The sequence below is a fragment of the Ptychodera flava genome, chromosome 20 (assembly GCF_041260155.1).
Source record: "Ptychodera flava strain L36383 chromosome 20, AS_Pfla_20210202, whole genome shotgun sequence".
In the NCBI taxonomy this organism is placed as follows: Eukaryota; Metazoa; Hemichordata; class Enteropneusta; family Ptychoderidae; genus Ptychodera; species Ptychodera flava.
Genome location: NC_091947.1, coordinates 38,263,862 through 38,290,706, shown reverse-complemented (window position 1 = coordinate 38,290,706; position 26,845 = coordinate 38,263,862). Strand labels below are relative to the sequence as shown.

At 37.3% G+C, this 26,845-nt stretch overlaps 2 protein-coding genes and 1 long non-coding RNA gene across 3 annotated transcripts; 2 read left to right on the top strand and 1 right to left on the bottom strand.

Moving 5' to 3' along the window:
* Nucleotides 1-450: 450 nt before the first annotated feature.
* LOC139119595 (uncharacterized) lies at nt 451-3,596 on the bottom strand. The gene is made up of 3 exons (XM_070683439.1): nt 2,565-3,596; nt 1,577-1,698; nt 451-679 (listed from the first exon to the last, which is right to left on the bottom strand). The coding sequence occupies exons 1-3, from the start codon at nt 3,450-3,452 to the stop codon at nt 451-453; spliced, it is 1,239 nt and encodes a 412-aa protein (XP_070539540.1). The 5' UTR covers nt 3,453-3,596.
* An 11,051-nt stretch (nt 3,597-14,647) lies between these two features.
* Nucleotides 14,648-19,908, top strand: LOC139119670 (uncharacterized). The gene is made up of 5 exons (XM_070683494.1): nt 14,648-14,893; nt 16,936-17,258; nt 17,864-18,035; nt 18,925-19,095; nt 19,715-19,908. Exons 2-3 carry the CDS (start codon nt 17,008-17,010, stop codon nt 17,979-17,981), a joined length of 369 nt encoding a protein of 122 aa, XP_070539595.1. The 5' UTR covers nt 14,648-14,893; nt 16,936-17,007; the 3' UTR covers nt 17,982-18,035; nt 18,925-19,095; nt 19,715-19,908.
* A 1,438-nt stretch (nt 19,909-21,346) lies between these two features.
* LOC139119669 (uncharacterized) lies at nt 21,347-24,725 on the top strand. The gene is made up of 4 exons (XR_011548974.1): nt 21,347-21,447; nt 22,382-23,009; nt 23,652-23,847; nt 24,534-24,725. It is a non-coding gene; the product is annotated as an uncharacterized lncRNA (long non-coding RNA).
* Nucleotides 24,726-26,845: the final 2,120 nt, after the last annotated feature.

Genomic DNA, 26,845 nt, shown 5'->3' with positions numbered 1-26,845 from the left:
AGCATATTGATGGCACAAATGTAGCAATCAGATTGGTTGAGAATGAAAAGAACCATGGTATATACGTGATATATCATGTTTGGCACCTGCATGAGCTTTCGGCAAGAGCAAAAATCCTTTTCTGACATCAGTGCAAGAATTCCAATATACTGTTGTGATATAATAGCAATAAATCACATCTAGCAATAGTAAACCACTCATTTTGACCAGTTCACTTCTTGTATACAATGGCTCTTCCTTGTGCAAATAGGTTGTGAACTGATCAAAATCTCATGGTATGCCGTCACTGGGTGTGCTTTCCCTATGTAAAATACTGGATATACGTTCTTGTACAATTACGGAACACCGCATTAGATCTTTGGGATGTATACCGCTAGTGTCGTGTGCCATACATTCATAAACATAAATCTACAAGAACGTACATAAAGTATTTTACTTGGTGTTTATTGCTTAATATCCATTGCTTGGTGTGGCATATCGCCTATGGGACAAAAGCTGACAACAACTCACGGTAATATGCAATCGTATTCGGGCAAGCAAGCTTGTCATCTTATCCTCATTTACTAGTCTTGGGATTGCTGTTTTCTTCTGATCCATTCCATCCTGAATTATACACATTATTTCATCAGGTTCAAATCTTGCCTGTTCTCGGGTTGCATGATACACCTTTCTCTCTGTCCTATATACATAAAAGATACAATATCAACATTCTCAATACTTCACAAAATCAACCTTCTGGGTAACAATGAAGCTTTTCACTGCTATCAAAAGACACAGGTACAACTGTGAATACCAAAGCCAATACACATGCATGTATGCGTGCAGGTACGGGGTTAAAAAAACAAAAACTATTTTGCAAATGCATAGTATGGCCATTTATTAGTTTGTGAGGTTGTATGTTGGTTACGTTTGGCATTTGTTTTGGTCAATGGCATATCAGTATCACAGTCATTCAATCAACTTACTTCAAACAAACTAGTGCATTATGACGACATATAATACTAGAGTCAAGATAGAGTATTGTCCAAGGATAGAACTCTGAACACTTTGTCTCTCTTCATGATTGATTTAGCTCACATGCTTACAATGTTATCCATGAAACAATGAATAACTTGAATGGTATACAGCAAATAACTACAGTACACATACATTCTCTAGGAAATTGAATTCTGAAGTGGACTTGAACTCATTTCTTAATATAACAAAATTTACTTCTTACACAGAGATGGACAAATTTGACAGGAAGAATAGTGGCATTTGGTTTATTATAGTATGATGCAAAATAGATCAAGAAGAGCAGTTCATAAACAAAAAAGCAAAGCACTGAAATTATCAAATTTAGCAGCTTTCAACAATATAATGAATGAAGGGACCCCTATCATACTGGTCTCCCCTGTTTCAAATCTATGTGTCTGCACTAGTGACGTACCTGAGAATTTTCCATTAAATTTCAGTCCTGAAAACAGCATATATCATCATAAACATTGGAACCAATTAACAATATTCACAAGGCAGGACACATGTACAGCACATAATATTATCATTCCATGAAAATTATCATACACAAAATACTTACTCAACTTGGACAAAATGTTTTTTCAGCAATTCCGAAATGATTTCTTTTTTCTGTTTTGTCTTAGCTCGGTTTCGGTCTTCTTTCAACTGTGCACATATGCTACACTCAACAAATTCTGAAGTCTGTGAATGAATATGAATGAGTGAAAACAAGATGGAAAACTCCAATTAGTGCTGTCATATTGAGTAAATGCAGAAAAATACCCTGCACTGATATGTTCATTCATATTTTTTGTGTTGTAAGACTGTGACCCATACATCATGGCAAGTTAACAACATCATGGAGGTAGTAGTGGCCAGACTAATGCAATTGCATTGTGATCACATTTTGAATACTTATATATCAATCAAAACTACGAGGAATCACAAAATGATCAAAACCTACGGCCTTCCCTTCCCTTCGAATGATTCAGAAGTTGTGTTTGTGTGTGTGTGGGGGGGGGGGGGGACAATGCATGCCTGCACCTGGCCCTGCAGTTGCTAGTTGCATTACCCTGGTAATTTATTCTAATCATCGAGTTAGGAAAATTCCTAAGTCATTTTGCAAACCTGCTCTATATACAAAAGTATTCATATGCTAATTTAAGTTATCGCTATTTGTTCACTCCAGTTGATCTCCATTTCAGTTCACTATCATTACATAAATTTAGATTATAAAGTGACTACCAAAGCCCCAACTAAGTTGGTGCCAACACGTTTAGTAAGGTTTGAATAGTCTAATGCATCGATACCACAAATTTAATTGTAATTTTATGACAGAAGTCTTTTCATTGTACTTCCCTCCATATGATTTAGTTCAGGACATTAAAGTATAAGCACAAGTCATAACAATGTGCAGCGACTATTATGCATAATTTGTTATTGTGTAAACACCAAAACAATGCGGATATTGTTTGCAAGCGATCAAATAGAGCAGTCACTTGTTGAATTTTGAGACTGCCATCAGCAGTAATTTAGCAATACATGTATGTTGTAAGACCGTGGCTCACCTTAGGAATCTTAAATTCGGGTAAATGCTCGGCCCAAATTGTAGTGAAATATTCATAGCTTATGTTGTCCTCTGGTTTTATGTTATAGTCCTCTTCAAACTCTTTGCACATTCTCTGATAGAACATTTTCTTTGATGATGTTTTCGGCAGGTGAACTTCAGTTTTGTGCGGCATCCAATCACCAATTCGCTCGAACAGGAAGCGCATCCACGTCAACGCCATTGTCGTTTTGCTCTTCATTTTTATCTGATCGGCATTACCGTGTACTACGTTGATAACACCATCCTTGTACATGCGTACACAATTTTCGTACCGCTTCTGACTGATGTTGTGCATTTCACGCCATGCCTTTACGCAAACAGGCTTGCCGAGAATGCGGAAATCAGTCTCCGTGTGCTTTCGTTTCCCTTTCATACTGAGAACGGAATGTTGTCTAATGTTGTCGAGGATATATTGTTTCTGTTTCACTTCATTGCCAATGTCCTTGAATGTGAGTTCTACATCTTTTAATTCAGCGGGAGAAAAATCTTGTATGCATACGTTTTTGCAACATGTGACCTGGTACAAAATGGAATAGTTTCTGAGTGGCTGTGATAGACGGCGTCTCTTTGTTTGCCGTACTCTCATACTATCGTCACATGAATTTGAACTTGATGCATACTCACTGGCGTTCTCACTGTCACAATGTGTAGATAGTTCATTAGTGTGGCTTGTTTCCGTTTCTTGGTGAGTAGACAGTGATGATGAATCGCTGGATTCTGTTGGTTGATGAGACGAAAGTATCGATGTGTCATCAACAAGATGACCTCTGCCGAAAGGTGCCGAGGGTGCCTCGCCGCTTGAAAGCGTGTCGCTGAATGGATACCCAGTTCTGCATATGTGTAACATATTGCGATTGGTTCTTCTTTGGCTATCGGTTAGGAAATTGTTGGTATGTTTCTTCACGCGTGTCTATATACAGGAGCTAGTCAGACGCGATTTATTTTTGGCTGGTTTTGATCCCCGTTTGGATCTGTAGCATACGTACGCGTATACCAGCGTGAAGGTTATAGGTGTATTTGTATTTGATATTGGATGAAATTTGCATAAAATTACCATAATGTCATGTATGTAAACAGCAGTCCCCGCTCGATGTGGCATGAACTACAGAACTACAGTATATTAGTACGGCCCCGGAGGGACCGTGAAAGGGCAGCGCAACATTGATCGCGTCTCGGCGGAAAAAGAAAAGATCGCACTATAGACACACCTTAACATGAAAATTTATCGATGGTCGGTGCCACTTGCTTTCGAATAAATGCAAGCGAGCCGCCAAACCATCACTGATACATGTATATTGCACCAGTGACGGTTTTGCGGTTCGCCTTCTGATCGGAAGCCTGTGGTCGGTGCCAACTTTGAACGAGAAACAATTTCGCCAAATTCATCACTTCGCCTGACAGTAGACAATCTTTCTTTGCCCGGATAACCCAGTAACACAGTGAACGATGTGATATGCGGGGGGTGGGGGGGGGGGGGGGTTGGTTAGAAGTTTTACTCTGAAGCATCATTCCTTCTTCCTGGCTGCGTCATCTTGATTTATTTCTGTCAACCGCATCTCTTTTTCATTTCCTTTCTGAGAAGATTTTTTCGCCCTCATGCGCATGCTGAAATGCCAATATTTCCTGTTTTTTCTGTCACAATGCTTTTCTTTATATGCCATGACAAAACGAATAGAGAAATTTAATGCTGCTCCAAATTTACATGGAAGTACAGGATAACAGCATCTGCTCCAGAATGCTGGAAAGTTTGAAAGAAAAAAGAAGCATCTTTTTACACGGTACAGCAAATCACAGATGTGTAGACGAGAAATCATCGAGATCTCAATCTTTAAAGAACCACTACCAATTTTAGTGATAAAGTTTGTTCCAGGTATAGTACAGGGTGCTGACACAGGAAATTATGAATAAAGTTAGGTTATTTGGTAGCCATTTTGAGTGCTCTTATACAGTCTAGTTTTTTAACGGACCCGAATTGTGTTAAGACTGAAATGATTCCAGTTACTACACATGAAATGATTTCCTGTAGGCCTACGCAGCTACGACTTGTACATTGTCAACAGAGACAAGTCACCCCACAAAGCCAAATTTCCATGGTTTTTTTTTTTTAAAGAAAGGCAAATTAAATAAGCAAAATGCAGCATCTGTATATGTATATGCTACATAATTTCCGTAGTATATATTTCAAAAGTTTATGTGATACATTTGTTCAAATTGAGGCTCATTTTGGAATGTAGCTCTGTTACCAGGTGTATGCATGCTTTGACAGACAAAATGGATAATAAATTATGGTTACCATCACGACGTACATTTATAAGAAGTGGCCGTGGTCAATTTTATGGCAAACTCTGGCATCCTTGTCCAACAATGATAGAAACTGGAAAAGAGTAAACATTCATTATTGGGGCGATTTTCTGAACCTCTTTATGTAAAATATACTTTTGTTGAGAAGTCGTGATAAGCCTGGCACATCATTGTGAAGAACAACAACGTACACACCGATATCCAGTGCCGGCTATGTCGGGGTCAAGCTGAATTTAGTATTCAAGGTATAACAGGTGCGAGCTCTTGGATGAGAAACTGTATAGCATATATGAAGGGAACATTATTTTTTACAGTGAGGGTCAGTGGAAATGGGGGGGGGGTGACTTTACATTCAATTATTGAGGGAGGCGCGGCAATTTCTACAAAAGTTTCTATAGGCCTAGAGTTGTGGCAAGAACACAAGAGAATTGACTAAAACGAATGAAAAAACAATACAACATGGCTTTATTCTGCCTGAACAGATGGCAACAAGCAGAAATAGCCCTTGCTTTCACAAAATAAAATTATCAAGCTGACCTGCAAAAGTAAGTTTCATGCCATGTTCACTTTATAAATGTTATAAGCAAGATTGGAACTAATTCGTGATAATTGGATCTTCATATCTTTCAAATTTATCACAATTGTTAAGCTCTATAGCTCAATGTTGCAATTTTACACATTACTATAAAAATAAATGTGTAACTTAAAAAGGAAAGCAGATGAGCTTACATTTGCAGATTAAATCGACACTACTTCACCATCCAATTATCCAAAAATTAGTTCCAATCGCGTTTATAACACTTTGAATAAATAATAATCTGAATTCGAGAATATCCTGCAAACTAATCATCGATTGTTTTCCAAACATTGAGCGAGTTTGAGAGCTCAACTGTTGACGAAGCCGTAATTCTATAATTCTATGATAGTACAGTGTTACTTTTAATATGGCCCTGAGCCCTCGAAGCCATCTCGAAAGCTTATGGATCCCAACATGCTCTCTGAATAAGGTCACTGGTCATTCAAGCTCCAGCATATAGGCACGACATTACAGACAACACGAAAAGATCTTTGTCTGTGCACAAACGTTTAGCATCGGATATACATATATCCTAGAAGTGCTAAATTAAGAAAATATCGACACCATCGATAACACTTATAACATATCAATTTGATTTCGCTAGATACACATGTCGCTTCTGACATATGAACAAAATAAAATTCGATAGTAGGCCTATCCGATACTATCTGGTATCGTCTGCTGTATTGGACTAAAGATCAATAACGCCTGTGAAACATACGATGCTACCGATAATGTCGATAGGGGTACGATATATAGTATCGATAAGTTTACCGGTGTGTCATTACAGACTCATGTCACCTATGACATGGTATGTCTATGTCGCCTATAAAAATATTGGACACTATTTGATACTGTATGACATTGTTATATGTATAGTCGTGTATTCATTATTTATATTACACAAACTGTAAGCTTCTATTTAGACTTTTGAACACAAGGTGCCTATCGGAAAGCCATACTTAAACACATAAACACGAATGATACCATCAATATACTTTCAATTATTGCAGTACAGTAAAGTTTTACATCCACCGAAGCAAAATTCAAAGTGTGGAACTAGGAAACAACGACAAAACTTCGATGTCGGATGCTTTAATTTTTTTTTTGTTTTGTTTTGTTTTAGGGGTAACCCAACCAAAAAACTTTTTTATCCGACAGAAACAATATCAAGATATCCTACTTTGGTTTGGTCAAAAGTAAATGTCCTATAATAATAAATTGCTAATATAATCAGGTGTTGGCCAGAGAAATTGCAAAGCTGGCGAAGTCGTTTCTCTGGCTGAAAATTTCAAAGTTGCAAACAAATAATGATTGAAAGGGAAAAAAGTTGACTCTGACTGTTAGTCTTTTAGGGTAATATAAGATTTTACAAATGACCCAAGTCCGTTACGCTGGACATACACGCACAGCCTGCTAGAAAGTGATCATGCATATACCGGTTTGTGTTATGATGTGTCGGGTACTCTCTTGCCAATGAGACTCTCGTACCCAAAAATCGTAATATTTAAAGTTTCATATACAGCATTTTTTGCGTCATTGAAAATGGTTTGACCTTTCGTAGAGTTCGCATACTTTCAGTAATCGGTGGCACTGTATGAGCCATGAGCCAGCTATCTTTAATTGTTCGATATTGGCATGAGAAGGAAATCGGGGGGAAAGAAAGCAATCAAGGGACAAAGTCGCACATTTTTTCATGAATTTGTTTGATACGAGATACGATATATATTGCTTGATATGTTGAAAGATACTGAATGAATGGGTGACCATGCATATATTCGATACCAGTTTTAGACACGAGATATGAAACCAACGGAGAATTAATGAATTAATGGTCACAATCTTGGTATATCCGAGAGCTAATTCTTTTACCAGCCGTATAGAGAGTTAGGTACGGAATTGTGTCTGTTCCTCAAAGCCATTTCTAAACTACGTGTATTCCCTATGGGGGCTAAACTAGCTAAAACGATATACACAAAACCCCGATAATTATCGCTTTCTGAATAGCGTTCTAAGTTTAGAAATAGCTGTAGTTTAGAAAGTCGGGCCTCTGATGAAAAACTTTTTCCAAGGATATATCGGATAAAAACGATAATTATCGCTTTCTAAATAGCGTTCTAAGTTTAGAAATTAGCTGTAGTTTAGAAAATCGGTCCTGAGGTTGTAATTTTTTTCCGAGGATATATCGGATAAAAACGATAATTATCGCATTTTAAATAGCGTTTTAAGTTTAGAAATTAGCTATAGATTAGAAAGTCGGGCTTGGAGCGGAAAAGTTTTTCCAATGATATATTGGATAAAAACGATAATTATCGCTTTCTAAATAGCGTTCTAAATTTAGAAAATAGCTGTATAGTTTAGAAAGTCGGGCCTTAGGTTGAAATTTTTTTCCAAGGATATATCGGATGAAAACGAAAATTATCGCTTTCTAAATAGCGTTCTAAGTTTAGAAATTAGCTGAAGTTTGGAAAGTCGGAGTTTGAGTTACTGTAGAAAAAGTTCTCCATAGATATATCGGATAAGAACGTTGGTACACCATTTCTATTGTCATCTGTATATTCGTAAGTGTTTCAATGGAAAAAGTGTGAGTTTGTAGGAGCAGTCTTCAGTCCAGAAGTAAGTTTTAAAAGCAAAAGCTTAAATGTGACTTGTCCAATAGACCGACGATATAGTACTTCCCATAAGTGATGCAAATTAATGCATTGGCCTTATCAAAAGTGTTGCCGGACAGGCTGCCATCTCCCAGCTGCGTGCTCACAGTGAAATGTGCAGTGCTTGAGATGAAGTCCCGCAAACACTTTCAAGATTATGTCGGAAAAAAGGTTGATTCACAGTTTCTGTGGTCATCTGTAAATTCCCGAGGTTTTTAAATTAAAAAGTGTGAGCATGTAGGAGCTTTCTTGTATAGCCTGGAAAATACTATTTCCCCCCGGAAGTAAGTTTTAACATCCAAAGCTCAAATGTGACTTGTCCAATAGACAAAAAAGGAACCGTACTGCTTCAGCTAATGACCAAGGTGTGTTCCATAACGATCGCGTCAATTTGTGCTGATAAAGTTGTGATTCAAGTTAATGCTAATGAGGCATTGATAAGGCTGTTAGCATTAATTTGCACTACAATGGACGCGATCATCGTGAAACAAAGATAATCTGAACCACGTCTTGTCTGTCTAGAACGCTATTTAGAAAGCGATAATTATCATTTTTATCCGATTATCTTTGGAAAAATGTTTCCACTCGAGGCCCAACTTTCTAAACTTCAGCTTTTTTCTAAATTTAGAACGCTATTTAGAAAGCGATAATTATCGTTTTTATCCGATATATCCTCGAAAACAGTTTTCACTCGAGGCTCAACTTTCTAAACTTCAGCTAATTTCTAAACTTAGAACGCTATTTAGAAAGCGATAATTATCGTTTCTTGCTTAACTTTCTAAGTTTAGATTTAGATTTAGACAAATCTAATTTAGCTTTCTAAACTTCTAGCTAAACTTTCTAGAAACGGTAGAAACACAATTTCGCACCTTAATGCGTCTAGATGTATTGTAAATTGTTGCATTGTTGAATAATTGTTCCTCAGCCACTGATCATGCAAAAATTTAAAAAAATCAAATAAAATTATCATTGTCATTGAAAAATTATCATTGTCGAATGTCATTTTCAAACGGTCTTAATGCAAAACAAAACTTCTCTCAGATAGTACCAGTGCAGACAGCGATTTTTCAAAATTTTCTATGGGAGAGGGGACATCTCTTGCTCTCCCATCAAAACTTTTGCACGTTTTCCCCCAAATATCTCCCCTGTACTTTGACACTATCCCCTGAGAGATATTCTACAGCTTGTGAAAACCCTGAGTAATTACACATTTTCGCTCCTTTCGCGGTAAAGTCAATAGAGACCCTTTGATACTTTGATATTGATGTTATATGTACAGTGACAGACCGGGAAATTTTTCGAACTTAACTGGTGTTTTCATTTGAATAATGTTGCAATATCACCAGTCCTGAGTATCACTGTAAGAAAATATTAGGAAGCTGTGATCAACATTCAACAATTAAGTTTCATGGGGGTTTTGGTGGGAGGTGGGGGAGGTTGCGCGATAAACTTAAAGATTTCAGTTTTTGATCAGACTTTGAACTTTTATGTCACTCTAATTGAACCCATAGTTGTTATCATGAAAGCTCAACACCCAAACATGCAATGCAAGATATACATCGTCTAGAATCGAAAATAGAAATTAATGACACTATCGTGTAGTCAAAACTACTACGGATCGACTAGTAGCGACACCTATGCAAAAGTTACATGCAATTCACCCGGTGCCATGGCGACATCCTTTATCTCGAATATGAACAGGAAAAATATCAGAGACTATTGATAATATCGTTTTTGTCAGGTTGAGTTCACAATCTGACTGGCCGAGATTTCTGACAATGTCATCCAAACTATCCAATGCTGTTGAATGTATATGATACCAAAGACAAAAAAAATCTAGGAATGTGTGACGATACGTCTAGCTGATAATTTCTAGGTTATTAAGTCAAAGTGTATTTTATGACAACAGTAGCTTTTGCCGAAAATGTCGCTCGACAAATAATAACTTTCGAGCGACGTCTTATTTCCGAGAGACCCAACATCATAGTTGTCGGTGTTCGTTGCAGCTTTTAGCTTGTATGGGACGAGTAAAATTAAATATCATGGATGCCTTTTCTTTTTATGTTATCATAATTATTCTCCTCTAAAAGCAATCCTGTGAGTTTCCTAATCGTGATGTGACAAAATCCATGTTTACATTCTCACGGACGATCGGACAGGCAGTTACGAGACATGATCGGCGTCGGAGAAGAAACAATGGGGATTAGATCCATACAGGTGTAAATGACAGTGAGAGATTATAGCCGCTGTAGAAAACCGCGTACCTGGCAGGTTTTTAAAATGTCAAAGTTCACTTGCAATTGGCCGTTGTTTGGCCTCTTCTTGACGAATATTTTCCGAAACTTAAAAATTTCTATGATTCTGAAAGCACCCTTGAATCATAAAATCACCGAGTGAGCCAAAAGTACTAGTTAAAAAAATGTATTTTAGCTTGAATAGCTAGACAACATTAGCTCTGCTATCACACAGTCCCTCTATCCACTGTGGCTATCGATAACATCTGACAATGGAGGTAAGAAGAGATCTGAAGTATGATACACGTGTCATCTTGTTGAGAGTCAGCAAATCATTCACTTTCGTAAACCCAAACAATACTGCAGGGCTCGAAATTAGCGGTAGTCCCGCGTCCACAGACTACCAACTTTTCCCTGGGGCTACCGAAGTCCATGAAATGGTAGCCCACACGGACTACCAAAGCCTGGGACATGAAATACTTGGCGTGCGATGTCCGTCACTTTCGGACGAGCTAAATGCAATCAACATACAGTTTCATTTGTTTGAATAAATTATCCTTTCATCTGTAAAGAGTTTTTTTCTGGTGACTATTACAATTTTCACTGCTATGTTGTTATTTTCACAAGATGCAGAGCGTTTGATACTAGAATGTTGAGTTGCTTTTCCGTCACACGGTGTGTGCAGTCTTTGCATGCCAGTTCACACTATGCTGTTGATCGGCAGCATACAAGACGTACTTGTGTCAAGTTTTTGGGTTTTGATGCTGAAATTTCACAAAACTGTCACTTCTATATCAAGAGATTGTAATCAGTTTGATTTGAAATAGTAATACAAGAGTTTCGCTGTCTTTTATCTATGGTTGTCGATCAGTATCAATGTATTACGTTCTGTATAGAGAGACTCGGGTGTAACAAGGCATGCCAGTTCATAAAGATCATGAGAATATTTTTTTTCTGTTTTTTCTTTACTCAAGTTACAATTTCTTTGGATGTGTAAGCCGATTTTGAAAGTGATAGAAAGTGTTAAAATGTACATAAATTAGCATAAATTAAGCGTTCGTGACACATAACATGGGGTTTCTCGAGTTGAAGCCCCTAGTTTTACTGCTATTTTGTGTTGCTGAACCGGGGCTTATAGTCGAACGAGTACAGCATCCCTAAACTAAAATATTCATGGACTACCAGCCATTGTCACTGGGCTACCAACTTCAGCAAATGGTAGCCCAAGTGTACTACCAAGGTAAAATGTTAATTTCGAGCCCTGCAATACTGGACGATGTTATTGATAGTACTTGAGTATTTTTCGGTGGGAAACTACCACAATGAACCAAAATACTGTGTAGTTTGAAAAGAATTGACGGTGCTCCCTATAATATCAGCTAATTTCAACCAGCCAAACTTGTAATATATATCGTCAGGCTTGACGTAGAAGTTACCACACTGTACTGTCTATAGTATAGTGTTATATATTGACAATTTTAAATAATTACTTGTGCTAGTTTTGACATTCGACAAAATAGTGAGTGACATTCACAAAAATTAGATGAAATAATTGTGGTACCTGTCACGCAGCCAAAAAGCAATTGAATTTAGTTAATTCCATCTCTTTCCTTACTTGTTCAAAGTGTGAAACTAATTACGCATTGCATTTATCATGAACACGAGACATTCGCAAAGCGAGAAATATATGGTTTGGTGTCGATAGCAAAAATAACGACACAATCATATGGTATAAAAATATGAAAGATCGATAGTAGCATTGCTCATGGCAAAGTTACACTAAATTCAGCCGTGCCATGATGTCAAATATCTCAAAAATGAACTGTCATAATATCCAAGACCATCGTATACCATCGTTGACGTGAAGACTTCACGAAAGAGATTACCTAAAATGTTGCACTAAAATGTTGTGGAGGGACCGTGTTTGACGATATTTTATTACGGCAGTGTCGCTCGTCAAAAATGATTTTCGAGCGACGTCTGATTTCCAGGAGACCAAATTAGTATCCCCGCATTCATCACAACGATCGAACCAGTGTATCATATTTAACGTTTGCCCCAAGATGCGCGTCATGACATATTTATATATATATCTTTCTGAGTTCGTCGAATCTTTCCTCTTGCTTGAGACCAGTAAATTAAATGTATGTCATAGATGCTTATTCGTTTTATGTGACAGAATCCATGTTTACATTCTCACGGGCAATCAGACAGGAAGTTACAAGACATGATTGGCATCAGAGAAGAAACAATAGGGCGTAAATCCATACAGGTGTAAATGAGAGCGAGAGATTATAGCAGCATGCGTACCCTGGCAGATTTTTAAATGTCAAAGTTCTTTGTCAATCGGTTGATGTTTGGCCTGTGCATGGCGATTTCTATAACCTTTACCAAACATGAAAATTTCCATCGATTCTGAAAGCACCTTTGAATCGTGAGATTACTGAGCTAGTCAAAGTTGTGATAATTTATCGCCTAACTTCAAAACCTAGGCGTTACAGTTGATACTATTCGACGGTATCGGACTTTTTATACCAGCCATTGTCTGGAATCAGTGACATTTGTAATGAAATATCATCTAGCTTGAAAAGTCTGATAGACTAAGAGATTTCGAAAATTTCGATAATTAGATATATCTCTGCGTGCGACCACAAAATATCTTTCAGCTCGAAAAGCTCGGGAACCAACTAAACTTGCAAAAAATGCGATCTAGCTTGGAAAATTACAGTATATCAAACTAGCCTGTCGATAGTATGATGGTATAGCGTTTGCTCTGAAAACTTAGACGGTACTGGACGCTATACTGCTATATATTCATTGAGATATATGTCTCATGGTATATATCCAACATCATGTAATATCAACTCTTCTCGCTTGTGGCCTGTAAAGTAATCCTGTACCTGGGCCTAGACAGGGTTCGTGGTCTCCGTCATCAACCGGTCAAAATAAACTGACTTTGCCTAGCCCATAGCGTCTTTGTGTCACATATTGAGTTTGTGGTCTTTTCCCTCTTTGAATTAGACTAATCGTTGGAATTTTTACTTGACAAGAGTAGTGTGATGTCAAACTACCGAGAGCAAAGGTTGAATATGAATACATTTATTCGTTTTTCTTGCACCCGTACATGATTTTCTTGCTGCAGGTATTTCTGGTGGTACGGGCTTTGCGCCACATAGGCCAGGTTGTTTACATCATTCTAGGAAGTACAAGTACGTTTACCGGAAACAGTGTTGGCAATGCTGGTTTCTAATTATCATTAATGTTGACAAGACGAGACAACCATATCGTATTCTTGAGGTACCAGTATCTTCATGGCCTACTTCAGATTTTATTGCAGGTCGATATTCATTTCAACAAATATACAGATTCTATCTATTTCCTGCTTTCCATGTTTTTTTATATTTTTATTACTAGCCTTCCATATACAGTAGTCATGAGACAATTCCCAGAGAGCTGTCGATTCGAATGACATACCTTGGGATTTCAAATCCTGACATCAGGCAAGGCTTATACCATGAATGTCATGATTTTCGAAAAGTGAGACAATTACAAACCCTGTAAATAAATTCGGTACAAATTTTCTGATATGTTCTATTCCGGGCTTCTATTCAAGGGAACAAAATGATACGTTCTTGCGTTGACAAAAAACTTACTTAAAACCTACCAAACTCCGGTCATGTGATCTAGCGCATTGTGTAGATCTATTTTGTGGAGGGACCGTGATCTGACACGCGATCGACACGCTCGCACAGCCAGGGCCGGGTCTAACATCGACCGTACGTACGTGTGTATGGCGTTGATTTGTCTTGTTTATACTTGAAATGAATTTCAAATTGTCTACATAGGAACAAAGAAATACTTTTACCTCCATGATAGGAAATATTTAAAACAACATGATATTTTATTGTAATTTCAATTACACATTCCTGTTTGTAAAATGGTGATTAAGAGAGGTTTATGGCTGTATCTTCGACATCTACCTGCAAACCACAGTAATCATTGATATATGCTATCGGGAAAATGCGCCAGTATGCAAGCAGATTGGTTGGTCACTGTCACACACGGACAACAAGATATCCAGCAATTAGTCTTGCTCAACGATTACAAGACGATGAATTTCGTTAACGAGGTGTTAATCGTTCTTGCATACCAAGCGTCGACTCCAGGTAGAGGTATCAGACTGCATGACGCCTGTACCTCACTAAATTTGCATGCGGCACTGATCAACAGTTGCTATAAAAGCGGAATATTTTGACTATGAGCACAATCTGGACCACGGTCCTTCAACAAGTGCTTTGCGTGTCAGGTTCCTGCCGTTCTTTCTGCGTGCTCTAAGCTGACTCAGGCTGAACAAGATGACTCGTGCTCGTGGTTGGTGGTTCGAGAAGTCAGACGACTCAATCTTCATCATATCGATTATCGAGAAAACCCGTCAAGGCTCCGAAAGAAAGGAGGCTCGAGCGCTGTATACAGCAGTGTAGCGAAATTCAAGGCATACTCTGGTATCGGCGATGACGCAATCAAGGTAAGTTAAGTACTGTGTTGTTATTTGTTTCATGTTTTATCAGGCTTCGTTTGGCAATGCACTGTGATGTCTTGTTGGATTATTCCCTTCATGATATCTGCATTTTCGAAGTGCGCTGTGTTTAAAATAAAATAAAGTATTTCAACGGCGCCGTCGCTGATCCAAAGGAAGAATCTTTGGAGATGTCTTCCCTCAGGGAAGTTTGGAGGCAAAGAATAATAATGCGCAGGAGACCCCGGGCCCGATCCAGGTATCTATCCACAGTCACATGTGATCTATTCAGCTCTGGGACTATGCGCCCCATAGACATGTGTACATATGTCTGAGAAATCTTTTTCTCAGGCATATGTACACACGTCTATACGGAGAGCATAATGGACGCAGAGCGGAATACATCACAGGTGACTGTGATCTATCGGCGGCAACCGTGCGAATTGCGGACAGGCTAGGCTAAAGGCGTCTGAATTATCCGGAATAACAACATCGAATTGTTATGGTCAACTATTCATACATGATATACCGTGAGGGAAAAAAGTAAAAGAAACACCCGGGGCCAAGGATCACTGTTACACAGTAGCCTAGATTGGTTTGCGACAACTGGCAACATACCGGTTTACGGTATATATTGAAGGTCACTTTATAGGTCACTCCCGTGAGCATTTGCCGTTGCCCAAAGCATCGTCTCGCAAGGCATAGTCGCAGGTGTTCATTCAACCAGTGCTGTGTTGAAGATGCTTCAAAAGTAATTGGTAAGATTTTTTATGATAGACAAGCACTCGGAATTCATCCACTATGTCAACCTTCAGTCGTTTCGACTGATTTAAACACATTCGTTCAGACACGAAATATCCTCTTAACCGCACCCTGGCGGTGACGACGCGACGCTGTGCTATGGGTTGCTGCGAATCCGTAGCCTTTGCCACTCGGTTGTAGCTTGGTCATTTGAGTGGCTACCCCACTCCCAAAAGAACATGTCAAGGAGTGGCAGTGCTTGTTTTCGCAGCAATGCTATGGCATGACCGTTGTTCGACCCACAATCATTGTCAAAGACCCTCGAGTTTTCTGGAAGTTCTATACCACAGTTACTTGAAATAATAGTACTAGTTGGCTGCAAGTCCGCGGTAGCTTCGCGGCCCGTGCATGGATGTGTGTAGATACACGTCTGTTGGTCTGATGTGTACACGCCATTACTACATTAAAAATCAGTCAATACGTTTTATTTGCCAACACAGATGCAACTTATTCCCTTAGTTTCCTTGAAAATATGGTGTATGGCTGTCAAAAATCTATGTCGACAAAATTACAAAATTGCTATCTCCTCCGCAGAAAGGGGTTATTCGTCTCATTATTCACAGTGAGAATCAGAAAATTATGATTATGAGAACTATGTTGCGGGAATTTTGAAATTTGGACAGAGTTTTTCTGTGTACGGAAGAAATTTGCTTCAGTGAGTGATCTCCGTGTGTACAGATCATGGAGAATTGTGGGTAGCCTCACTTGTGCATCAGCCAAGTTAGTTAAAGCGGTATTGAGCCAAATCATGACGTATTTTCACCTGGTTGGCTTGGTCTATATAGCATCTTTAGTCCCAAAAAATCAAGTTTACAGTATTTATGTTTTCAACCACCTTCAAATGCACAGTATTTTTTTAAAATACACAATATATGGAATATGTTGTGTTTCATTAATTTAACCATCTTGAGGTGATGGTGAAATATGGACTTGGCAGGAATAGGGTTAGACTGGCTTTTCACACCTTATTGTTTCAATGATACAGTTTATGATTTAGGCAAAGTTTTCTCTGACAGTGGAGATGGACATTGCCGAAAAATGAAGCAACTTGTTAAGTATTTCACTCTTGCAGCAAAGTATTTCATCAATTAATGCAAACTACTCACTTTGAGTAAAGTGATGAGGTCTGAATAGTGAAAATATTCATGATGGTTGGACCATGGTTTGTTAGCATTGATTGATAAATCAGTATATAAGTATTCAGCATTTGCCAAATACATCAACCATAATGATAATATTTTTTTTTTCAGGTTTACTTTACTGACAAAAATGATCATCCATACAAGCTCCTACGTTCTTCCTTTGTGTGGAACAAGAATGACATGTGTCGCCAATTCAGAGACCTTAGAAGTCCACAGGAGTTCTGTGATCATTTTAATTCAGTATTGTCCGGTAAGGAAGACACATCTTCACCTGCATCAAGTGTGAGTAACCTGACCAACGATTCCAGTGAAGATGACTCAGAGCCAGAGGGTGAATCAGAAACAACAGAAAATATTAGTCATAGTTCCAGTAATGGCATAGAGTCTACACCAGATGATGATGATGATGTAATGAGTCCCACAGCTAGTATGTAAGTACATCGACATCTGAGAGACTAAAACACAATTGATGAAAACAAAACCCATGACAATTCATTGAAGAATTCTTGGACCATACATATCATGAGTTTAACCATTTGAACTTCTAAATTTGTGTAATTTGATTCATGGTCATTGTACCCTTGAACTAGTGACCTTCTGTTACACTTCCTTTGCAGTGGAATCAAATGAAACATGGTTCACATTTCACAGAACTATGAAATCACAAGTTTTCTCAGGTACCAAATTAGAGAAACCGCACATGTATGAATGCAAACATTCCAGTCCTTTGTAACCAAGCCTACAAAGAGATCTAACACAATGAGATTCACCAAGCTACTTTGGTACATATGAAGCAGCAAAGAGAATACAAGTTGCAACCAACAAAATACAGCAAAAGCTAGAGTACATATAATGCTCAAAGTCATATAAGACTGAAGTGCATGTAATACGGGTAGTCTGTCAAAGATTTGTAATAACATAAAGCATTAATGTGAAGGGAAATGGTCCAAATCTCTGGAGACCTATTGCTGACATTGAAACCAATATGTTACTTTGAGTTGAATACAACATTTCTTTATTTTGGTGAATTACACAGGTCAAATACTCCCTTATCAAGAAGCACAAAGAAGAGAAAATTGACAGATGCTGCAAAACAATTAGTGCTACGACACTTTCAAAGAAAAAGAAGGCTGAAAAACTCAACAAAGAAATGAGTGAGGAGGAGCTATCGATGAAAGAAAGCATCAGGGACTGCCACATTGGAACTGGTAAGCTTGACAAAGATTTCTCTATGTTTCCCTTATCTGTCGGAAAGACAACACTCTTTGAGGAAATCTAGTCAATATCAATTAGTGCAAAGAGGAATAATTGAGGTATTTGAAATAAAGTGCAGATAAATACTAAACAACACTGACCTTTTTGGTTAAGTACAAGAAAAGAGAAGCTCGTGAAAGACTCGCTCATTCTTCAATGCGGTATGAAGAACAAAATGTCTAAATTATTTATGTCGTGTGCAGCTGACAAACATCACTAGTGTCAGTATGAAGCTCCTGGTTAACCTTATAAAAAGTGTATGGTTTGAAAGTGTTTACTGTTGATTATTTTAATTCTAAGGATTGGTTTAATTGAGTAATTCTTGCTGATTTTTGACAAAGAAATAAACTTGAATTGGTTATTAATTTAAGCTTTAGTGCTCATCATAAGGGGATTTCAGTAGGTGACTAATCCTGAGCTTTTTGACAAGTCTATTCATACATGTATATTATTGTCTGCACAAAAAGCATTTACACAACCCAAGAATATTCACATAAAGTTATGTGTACTTGCCAATCCTAAGTTGTTTCTCAAGTGGCATGATTGATGGTAGGAACAGTTGGTTTAATAAGAATTCTGTGGGTTAACAGTCCACCCATAGTTGACACACTTTCACCATCAAAACATGAACCAAATATTAGTGATATATCAAACTGTGATGTTCTATCGAAGACAAGTGCCATGTACTAGCAGATGATAACTGAAGTCTTTCTGTGCACATCTTTGGTATGGTGTGTCAGACTTTGATGAAAACATTTACATAAAAAAATTATTAGAAAAATCTTATTTGTATATTATCCTGCTGTCTTCCCAATGACAATGTAATGTTTGTCTTTTCTTAAGGACCGTTTTTAATTGATATCAGCGCACTGGAACTAGGGAAGCAAGCAAGGGCTCCTGATGACAAATGGGTTGACAAATGGAAGCAGCTATGGAGGATTACCTTGATGAGGCATATCAACCATTAATTGTTGTGTTGAAAAATGAATCAAGGAGAACTTTAGGGAGTCCAATGTGAGTATCTTGGAACTGAACTTTACCTATGTTTGCTTGGCACGCATTGTGTCCTAACACTTTCCAGGTTGAGAATGTATCTAAACAACATCTGGGTCAATATATGGAAGGGTAATGTAATGAAAATACATTTCAACTTCTCCCTGTGAAATGTACATGACTTGCATGTGAGACAGAAGCAGTGTCATGCAACTCAATGCCTGTGAAATGAATGCATGCAAAATGTGCTATACACATTTAGCTGTATTTACAATATTTTTATCTTTGGACATACGGCCTCTACTTAGCAAACACATTCACATTTATTCTGTGCCTTATCCTTCACCTAGTGTTTGAATGTCAAAACATGTATCAATGATGTTAAAATTTATTAAATATACCACAGACTTTTTGGTTGATTTCCCTGTACTGTTTGAATAGCAATAATCACAACATTTCTAGATAGGGGAGACTACTTCTTTAGTTAGCGTAACAATTTCATGGTGACTTCTGATAAGAAAGAGAAAATGTATGTAATGATTGGCATTCACAAAGTAGAGCTTTTGACGTATGTAAAGTGAACAGTTATTGCAATGTTTAACTTGTCCTGTTTCAAAAACCTGTTTCATTATTATTCTAGGTTAACGGCTACACATATGAGGTTATTGGAGGGCAGCATTCTTTCCTTGCTGTTAAACGCCTGAGTGAAAAATATGGAAATCGGAAAGAACTGAAAAGTAGACTCGCTGTTGTCTATGCAGGACTGAGCGATGAACAGAGGAAGTGGTTGGCCCATAGACATAATGCAACTGTTGAATTCCATCATTCGATGACTTTCAAGAGAAGGTAGGATGAGTTATCTTACACGTCTGATGTACTGCACTGTTCCAAGTATAACCTCAGAGACACAAAACTGCTTTTTAAAAATCTTTTACTCACAGGGTTCTCCACAAGGGGATTTTTATGGGTGGGCCACCCCTCCGTTTTTGGAGCAATTTATTCTTATGTTAATAACTGCACATAAGAATACATTTTCACAAGAAAAGAATTTGCAAATTATGCACTGTTGTGTAAATTGGCCATCCATCTGTTTTTCTAAGCTGTGGAGAACACTGACTCATGTAACCAGATCTCAGAAAACAACAACATAGATGGGAAATTCTTGTATAGTGATTGTTAAAATCTATAAAGATGAAAAAAAGTAATTGTTGGAAACCAAAAAAATGTTTAGAGGATGAAATGCAACATTGTGAATAAGAATAGAAATGAAAAATGCATTGTGACCTAAGAGTATCGGTATATCTGTTCCATTGCACAAAGGGACAACAGAGTTTCACAAATGATAATAAGGGACCATAAATAGCGCAGATGTTACATTATGTTACCTTCATGGAAAGGTTAATTTCACATTTTTTCACACCAGTTTCTTTGGTCTGAAAAGAAATTTTACCAGTTGATTTATGTATGTGTGCAGCAAACGTAGGGGCTTATGCAAAGATCTACTTCATTTTAAACCTTCCACACAAAATTAGTGCAGGGGCTTATACACGAGTAGGGATTATACTTGGAAATGCTTTGAAAATTGTACAAATTTGTTCATCACAAGCCATGTAAGTTATAAAAAATAGCCTTCGTTCCTCAATACATATACATTCCCATAAGGCTGAAGTGCCTTACTTTGATTGTCAACAAATGGATTTGAAATTACTTAGCAAGAACAGAGTGTTGGGTGTAAAGAGTATGCAATATCTAAACAAGAAAAAAATTGTTGATACTGATAGAACAAAATATCTCTAGCCAGAATGTCAGACATTTTGGAGATTATTGTAAGTTGAAATGTGCATTGAAGCCTTAAAGTACCATCTAATTATACAACAGCATTGATGACAGTACAATTACATAATACATCTCCTGTTGAACTCATATAATTTTTAAGTAAAACTGGAGACATTAAAGGAGAGTTTTGAGTTTCCAACAGTTGTACAACATTTTAACCCTTTGCACCCTGACCCCCTGGTACTCTATGACGTCATCGGACATTTTTGTCCGAGTTGGTTGAAATGGTTAAGTTTATTATTGCAAGTAAAGTCAAACAAATACCAGTTGTCTTTTGGTAAGAAATTTGACAGTTTTATTTGCAGGACACTTTTGTCTGATAGACTGAACAAAAAGTAATGAGTAATTCAGATAATTGATTGTGCTCAATGATTTTGTAAAATATGTATCTAGTATGTATTTTGTTGGATAAGATGTAATATGCCCTCTTGTTTAGGTCATTAGGTTCAAATGTGCCGGGATAGATACGAAGAAATGCCAGACATAGAAGCAAAAGAAGAACAGTGGGAGAAATCATGTGCAATGATACTTAAGGAGGTAAGTTTACTAATGACTGTATCAGTTGATACATAAACATTGATGTTATATATTGAAAATGTAAGACTAAAAACCTACACTGTGTAGGTTTTCAGTCTTATATGGACAAGCTGTGTATTACCAGAACATCACATGATAATCTCCAGCTTTGTAATATCATATAGGACTCAGCCCTTGGTGTCACGTCAGGGGTTAAGATCTTAATTTTATTTGTATTGATTCATCATTAGTAATAGTAAAGGATAAAATAGAATTAATCATTACTTGCTTTAAATGCCAATCTACCTACTGACCACAACAGTTCAAACACATACACAATATCAGACTCCCTGCAGGTATAGATTTTCTGTTTAATGTGTAAAAATGTTGGACATAAATTGGCAATTTTTACCATCATACTTACCTATTGTGTTTAACAAGGGATGTACTGTGCCATCATTACCATTGAGTAACTGCACTGCCTAACTTCCACTTGCAAGCCAAAAACTGACATTGTGGCTGAAAACTGGCAATTTTTGCATCAAGTTATTTACACAGAGGATGCTCTCTAAAATTCAATCCCAACATTCTTACTTATGTTCATAGGTACAGCAGTTTTCTCTCTTTTTCTGTTTTTCTTTAGGCATGATAGTAACAATATTTTATATCATTGACAAGATGGATTATGATACTAACTGGCTAATAATAGAGATACATATTTTATTAATGGCATGTTATAAAGTTATACTTTGCACACTTCATATTTGTTTATTCACAAGTACTCAAAAAGCATGGCAGCACCCATGAATTTAATTGTGTACACTTCGGTTAATCGCATAATATATTGTGAACCTGCATACATATTGTCAGTAAGCCACTGGCGCAATTATCGATGATGTTAAGTGTCATGCTCATGAAATTGATATGTTAATTACTAATTATTTTCTTGACACAGAAAGCCGACTCCCTCTTCATGAAGATATGCTGTGCTGTTGCGAAAATGAGACATTTTTCATTGATGATGGAAGTGTTCGCAATGTATGAAGAAGGTCGAACAAGATCTCAGAATCTCAAGCCTGCTGAACTGAGAGGATTGAAGAGGCCAGAAATTCCGTTCAGAAAATTAGGTGACTTTCTTCGGTTAACAATAACGATCAGAAATGGCTGTTAGAAGAAATAATTTCAACAGAAATTTCTGTTACAGAGCTAGTAAAGGAATCGGCAGTACTGAGGAAATTAGACCTGGTACAGAGATTTTTCGTCATGATTACTGGCTGTGTTGAAGGGGGCTGGGAAGAGGCAAGGCAAAGATTTCCAAACGAAACAACAAGAGAAAAACTAGAACAGTTTGTAAACCTATCGTACAGTCGTGGGTACCAGCACAGTTTGAATCATTTTGCCAAAGAGCAGTAATTCTAGAAAAAAACAAGGAAGATGCGAGTAAAACTGCCGTATTTGCAACTGATGGCGCCTATGGATTCACAATCCACAATGCAGATGTGCTTGATCTGAATGCCTCTTCACTAAAACAGCAGTGTCCAGGATTCCGAGGAATTGACCTAACATTGGTTGATATGCCTTCAGTAAGTGTACTCTTATCATTGTTACTAACACGACCAACCAAAGCTGCTTCTTTTAATGTGTTTTGGTCATAGCCACGGAAATCAATAAGTATGGAGGTCCTTGCGTACCGATAGTATTTCCCCCTGACATAGTTTTTCGCTTCCAAATTCCACACATACACATGGTATAATCATCTGTTGTATAGGCTGGGAAACTTTTTGCCATGACTTTTACATCATATGGAGTCATCTACACTGAAAAGTGTTAAGTGAGATCTCAGTTTTTTACTGTCTCAGCCATGACTCTCAACGGCTATCTGAATTTTATGATAAGTGTTTCATTCAATGTCATGGTTATAAAATTGTTATTGTTCATGTTTCATTGCTTGTTGGAACCCTTACGCCACCTAGCATGTCACTTTATATTTATACTCATAAACATACACGGGACTGTTTAGTCATGTGTTTCATGTATGTTCATGACTTAATACGGCTAGTTTTCAATCGGATTCGAACCCACAACATACGGCATCAGTCGCCTAGCTGAGAGGCCACAGACAGAACCACTCGGCTAAATCTCCACTCCCGAATCATACTGTCTATGCTTAAATCTACCAGGATGTCAAATAGTGAATTAAAGCTGTCTCCTATTTTATTTTCAAGGAATGGTCAGCAAGTGATATCCAAAGACTGATGATTACCATCAAGGCAATAAATGTCGACTGCCAACAAAGTGCATTTAACATAGCTGTCATCTGCAGAGCATCAGAGATGGGAGAGATTATGCAGGCATTTAAAAGAGACAAAAACTTTGTCTCTGTGCAACCTGTGTTCTGTCATGTACAAACTTGTAGCTCAAGTAAGTGCAATCACTGTTTTTACCCTATTGTTCTTTCTTCCCCCTCCTTCTCGTACACATAAAATAGACCACATGATGTAGTGTAACGACCAACACACACACCCTTGTTGGTGCTTATTGACAAGTTTGATGCATGTTTTTTGGAAATATGTCAATTTTGTGTAATATCTGATGAAGATAGATTGCCAAATACATTTAGCAAATGAAATTCATTTAACCCTTTCACCCCCAGTTCCCTGTATACAGGTCCAACTTTACCATAGAAACAATGGATTTGGGACAAACCATGGTGGTGAAAGGGTTAATTAACCCTTTTCCTGCCAGACGATATTACTTCCCCATCAGCCAACTCAGGGAAAAGCAGTGTTGAGCCACAACAATACGCATTTCCACCAATTTGGCTTGGTCTGTTCCAACAGCTTTAGTCCATACAAATAATGTTTTCAGTATCTGTGATTTCAAGGTCTTCAAAAGTTCAATTTTGTTGTTAAAATGACCGAATGTTACATATTGTGCTTCACTAGTTTTAACGATCTAGACCTGATGGGGAAATATGAACTTGGCAGGAAAAGGGTAATGTATTCTTGGCACTCTTTGTAATCGATATTTACAAACATAAAGTGTAAAAATGCTGAAGTTAGATTTAGGCTTGTAAAATAATAGATATTATTATTTCTACATTTCAGCCCGCAGATTTGGACTGATAGAGGCCGTACAGTGTATGGTGGTGGCTATGTACTGCTCACAAGACAAGAATCCAATTCAACATCCAACCGAAGAACGACACAATATGGTCCTGTGACACTCCACAAAGAACGTATGACCATGTGATTCAAACTTTCAGCCACAGAGGGGGATGGATACTTCACATATTCAGTGGATCTCATAAATAAATTACTTTTAGTTCCATTTTCGTGCTTTCGAAAAAAAGCAGATGCCAATGCAATTGTAGGACAAGGCAGACTACAAGAATCACACACATTTTATTTTCCTTACTGTATCTGCATGTGCTGAGAAAGGTCTCTTTTGCAATGCTTCAAGTGCTGCAATAATTCAACTAATCTTTCTCACAAGAAAAATTATAGTTTTGCGTACATGATAATTTAGGAAATGTATGTTTTTAATTTGGTCAAAATTACTTGATATACGATTTATTCCTTCATATTACTGAAATACAATATAGTATTATAACCCATAAATCCAACATAACATCAAAGCACCAAAAGCTGCAACTTTTGACATTATTGTTAATGAGTGTGCAAATAAATATTATCTATCAACCTCTGTTCGTGCCTTAATACTTACTATAATTGTGAACAAATTCAATTTTAAACAAGTGCATGCATACAACATAGTTGCAACTCTTGCCGTGGGGGCTGATTAATGGAGAGCAGCACCCACGTAAAAATTATTTTGCTCACATTTCGACATTCTGTCATTAGCAGAGGTTGATAATATCGGTATGTGTATGGATACCCAATAGTATGTCTATCTACATGCACTAATTGTACATTGCATGTAACATTATGAAAATATTGTGAAAAGTTGCAGCAGGACTTTTAATGAATTTGTTGATAAGACAATATGAATTCACTCATCTTTCCACAACACTATCCTTTAATTTTCTTCAAATTTAATGGACTAATAAAAATTTGTTTCATTCACAGGTAATGGAATGATATCATCCTTGAAGAATGGCAGACACTGCATCGTCACTGATCATTCATCGGACCAATTAGCTATCCTCTGTGACAATGTCTCTCAGTTTGTTGGTACTGAAGAGCTATGAGAATCTTTGTGAAGCAAGGCAATCTCTGGGTATAGTATTATTGATAAGGGACTTTTAAAGGCGGACAATCCATGTAGCTATGTTTTTACTGCCCACTTGTGTACCATCTTAACCAATGAGTCAGGGAATGTTTGAATGGCTTTCATTGGCTGACACTGTACACTACTTCATTTAAATTTTTATCCAAATATTCAATTTAGGCAAATTAATTTATGTTTTACTTTTTAATTTGGCCTTTTAAAATGAGTAAATTATTAAAAGAATCCATTCCTCGGCACCAAAAGATACATTCAGCAATAAAAGGACAAATACAAGAAAAAATGTACACAAAGATTGAAAAAATGAAAATTCCTCAAAACAGCATAACAGAGTTTGACTTTTACAAAGGAGCCACTATTGTCATATGATGATGGTCATGTTACATATGCCCTGACTAAAGAATTTAAATCGATTACTGACAATTGTACCAATTAGCTTTCAACAAGTGAATTAGAATTGGACCAATGCCATAGATTAGTGTGTCAACCAGTGAAGGACATATGAAATATGCCCTGACTTCTGAATTAGAATTGGGCCAATGTCAAAGCCAGCCAAAGAAAGGTCATTTTAAATTGACCCTGACTTCAGATACAGATGTCTGACCAATGTCCTAGTTAAGATTGTCTTCCAGTGATGGTCATTTTAAATATGCCCTGACTTTAGAATTGCAATTTTACTGGTGTCAAAGTTTATTGTTTCAACCAGTGAAGGTCATTTTAAATTGACCCTGACTTCAGATACAGATGTCTGACCAATGTCATAGTTTAGATTGTCTTCCAGTGATGGTCATTTTAAATATGCCCTGACTTTAGAATTGCAATTTTACTTGTGTCAAAGTTTATTGTGTCAACCAGTGAAGGTCATTTTAAATTGACCCTGACTTCAGATACAGATGTCTGACCAATGTCATAGTTTAGATTGTCTTCCAGTGATGGTCATTTTAAATATGCCCTGACTTTAGAATTGCAATTGGACCAATGTCAAAGTTTATTGTGTCAACAAGTGAAGGTCGTTTTAAATTGACCCTGACTTCAGATACAGATGTCTGACCAATGTCCTAGTTTAGATTGTCTTCCAGTGATGGTCATTTGAAATATGCCCTGACTTAGAATTGCAATTTTACTTGTGTCAAAGTTTATTGTGTCAACCAGTGAAGGTCATTTTAAATTG